The following is a 3,059-nucleotide window of genomic DNA, read 5'->3' as shown; positions in this document are numbered from 1 at the left end:
GTAGCAAAAAAGATGCCCCGTATCCGTTCTATCTCATTCTGTTGAATCTTGTGGAACTAGTTTAACGCATCGTCTTCCACAGCATTCATATTAAAGTAAAATTGATTTCTAAGCAAAATATATTTGAGTAAAGTTTTTTTATACTAAATAAACTGCAAAAAGGCTTTAATATGCAGCAAATTCACAACTATTCACCAACTCTCATTTTTCGTGGGACACCCTGTATGTTGAAAAATAAATGTTAATTTTTAAACATTAAGAGTGTTTTGATGTTTAAAGTGCTATACAAGAGTTTGAGTTATCTATTTTGGCAAATTTATATTCTCGATATCAAAGATATAATCCAAAACGATATTTTTTAAGATTTGACTAATTATTTTGGTTAATATCTTCGGTTAGAGTAAAAATTTTACATATTGTAGCAAAAAAGCATGCAATTTTCAAATGGGAATTACGCAACTCAAAATCTTGTAGAGTCTCATAAAAGTCTAAAAACTGACCTAGTTTAATAACTCTGTACCTGACCGAATAGATTATCAAGTACAATAGGTGGCAACAGAGAAATGAACCAATTAAACATGACGTCACAAGTGTCAAATATAGCAAGGAAAACGAAATTTTCTCTCATTATGGTTGACATGTTTTCCAAGATTTAATAAAAAAGTGTAGAAACAGAAACTAAAGAACACAAAAAATTGCACTTATTTTACTGTAAGATAAGCATTTTATTCTAAAAATATCACTTTTAGAGACACTTTAGTCGGACACAAAACTGCAAATTGACACTTGTGACTCAGAATACAGCTTCACACAGAGTGTACACATTCTAAGTTGCCATCTATTGCATACTAGAATATATTTGTACCTGACTAAAACTGCTGGAATATAGTGTAGAGGTCCTATTCCTATTCTCCACAGAAACGGAACATTCTATATAAAAATATAAATTCAACATTTAAAACATGTTTCGTTTTAATTGGCGATTCTGTAAAAAAGTGATTTGTGGATTTCCTGCTTTCTTATGAAGTATAACTTGTTAGATATAAAACATCTGTCAAGATTAAAAAACGACAATATCTTGGACATTATTGATTAAAGATCACTTGTCAAGATTAAAAAACGACAATATCTTGGACATTATTGATTAAAGATCACTTGTCAAGATTAAAAAACGACAATATCTTGGACATTATTGATTAAAGATCACTTGTCAAGATTAAAAAACGACAATATCTTGGACATTATTGATTAAAGATCACTTGTCAAGATTAAAAAACGACAATATCTTGGACATTATTGATGAGATAAGTACTTTTAAGGGTGCCATTCTGAATGTGACATACCCCTCTTTAAATGGAGGTACTCTTGAAATATTTTTTTTTATATGAAAAAAAGATGAAACTGTTAATTTCAGCATTATTTTTACTTAATGATGATATCATGAAGTTATAGGAATGTTTATTATTGACTTTAAAATGTTTTATTGAAATTTTTTACTTTAAAATGCTAAATATTGAAATTCACTTTTTCAGAAATAATATAGGTCAATTCTTTGTTTAGAATAATGTACACTTTAAAATAAAATAAAAATCAGTAATAAATATTTATCTCAAAAACAGTGCATTAATCTTTTTATAAAAATACAAATATCACTATATAGTTCGCCGCCCACGGATGCAATCCTAAAAATTACTATCCCCCCCCCCTCTTGTAGTTTTATACATTATCCTTCTTTTTCAAACTTTAAATTCTTTAGGAAACTGCGCGGTTTCAACCCTCAAGCAAAATTGACGTTGGTGCAAAAAGTGTCAATTTAGAGATGGGCATTGCTTTTTAGAACAAACAAAATTTTTTACAACGAAAAAGGATGTTCGTGAAAAAAAATTTGAAAGATGGATGAACAAAATGGATTGTTCTGAACAATGAAAAAATTATCGTTTTTTAAAAACTAACAATATTTAAAAAATTTTAATCGTTTTTTACTGTTTTATACTGAAAGACCAATGTTTTTAATAATTTTTTGAAAAAAGTTTTTAACTGAACGAATGATTTTATTGAAAAAACGATTTTTTAGAAAAAATCGACTTTACTGTGTGTTCAGTGAGAAAAAAAAAATTGAAAATTAACAATAATTTTGAGAACGAACGAGATCAACTTTTTTTGAACGATTGAAAGAAAAGAACAAAATGGATCATTTACGAACGATGAACGAACAAAATGAAAAAGCCCTCTAAATCTAGGGGAAATATTATAACAAAATAGGTATAATTAGCAATTTAAAAAAAAAGTTTTATAAAAAGTGTAACTAGAAACAATAAGAGAAGCAAGTATTTAAAAACATACAATAGCGGCTCACGGGGGGGGGGGGCGGAGAAGGGGGGACATACTCCTAAACCTTTTTCTAGGGGGGGGGGGGCGTGTGACGTGGGACGTGGGACACTCCCCCCCCCCCTGGAGTGTTGGGGGAACGTCCCCCTTCCTAGAAAAATTAGAAGTTAAACAAGAGACAGGCACCTTCTAGTCTTTTAATTTTGATTTTTAAGAATAGATTCAAAAATTTACCCACAGCTCTACTTTTTCGCTCAAAATAAGATTTTTTTTATAAAAATCCAAATCTTCATAAGAATCTTCCACCCCCAGCTGTTTATGGGTTTGACAAAAAATTGACCACATTTCCTGCAAAAAAATGGTGGGGCCATATAGTCGCAATATTTCTTTTATTTCCCCCCCTGGAAAATATTATAAGCTGCCCCTGATAACATATTGCTTACAATGAAGTTGACTGCTAGGTTGATATTATGCATCAAGGCTACATTCAAGCTCACCAAGACATGTCTAGGAATATGACAGTTAATGGGGGGACAAACTTCATTTTACTTTATTTTTTGCTCCAATTTTGGTAGTTTAAAGACCTATGTTAAAAAATAATGCAATTATTCGATGAGCTGTTTAATAAGTAAGGCTAGCTAAAAATATAATAACAGAACTAGCAACAGTCCATGAAGGAATTTGAAAAATTACTAAAACTGTAGAGAAACTGCATCTGTTGCTAGCATGGA

The 3,059-nt window shown here is 30.5% G+C and overlaps 1 protein-coding gene across 2 annotated transcripts in view; it reads right to left on the bottom strand.

Annotated features, from left to right (window-relative positions):
- LOC111716753 (uncharacterized) overlaps positions 1-2,852 on the bottom strand; it is a 12,154-nt gene extending 9,302 nt beyond the window's left edge. Inside the window, exons 1-2 of one of the 2 annotated variants that reach the window (XM_023492229.1) lie at positions 2,772-2,852; positions 866-930 (exon numbers count right to left, since the gene is read on the bottom strand). In XM_023492229.1, the coding sequence (XP_023347997.1) occupies positions 866-930; positions 2,772-2,804 (98 nt within the window). In that variant the 5' untranslated portion in view covers positions 2,805-2,852. Of the gene's footprint in view, positions 1-500; positions 588-865; positions 931-2,771 lie in introns of those variants that run through there. The other variant, XM_023492230.1, reaches the window with a different exon arrangement.
- Positions 2,853-3,059: the final 207 nt, after the last annotated feature.

This window comes from Eurytemora carolleeae, unplaced genomic scaffold (genome assembly GCF_000591075.1).
Source record: "Eurytemora carolleeae unplaced genomic scaffold, Eaff_2.0 scaffold2181, whole genome shotgun sequence".
NCBI lineage: Eukaryota > Metazoa > Arthropoda > Copepoda > Calanoida > Temoridae > Eurytemora > Eurytemora carolleeae.
Note: the sequence above shows the minus strand (reverse complement) of the source record. Positions and strands in the feature narration are given on the sequence as shown.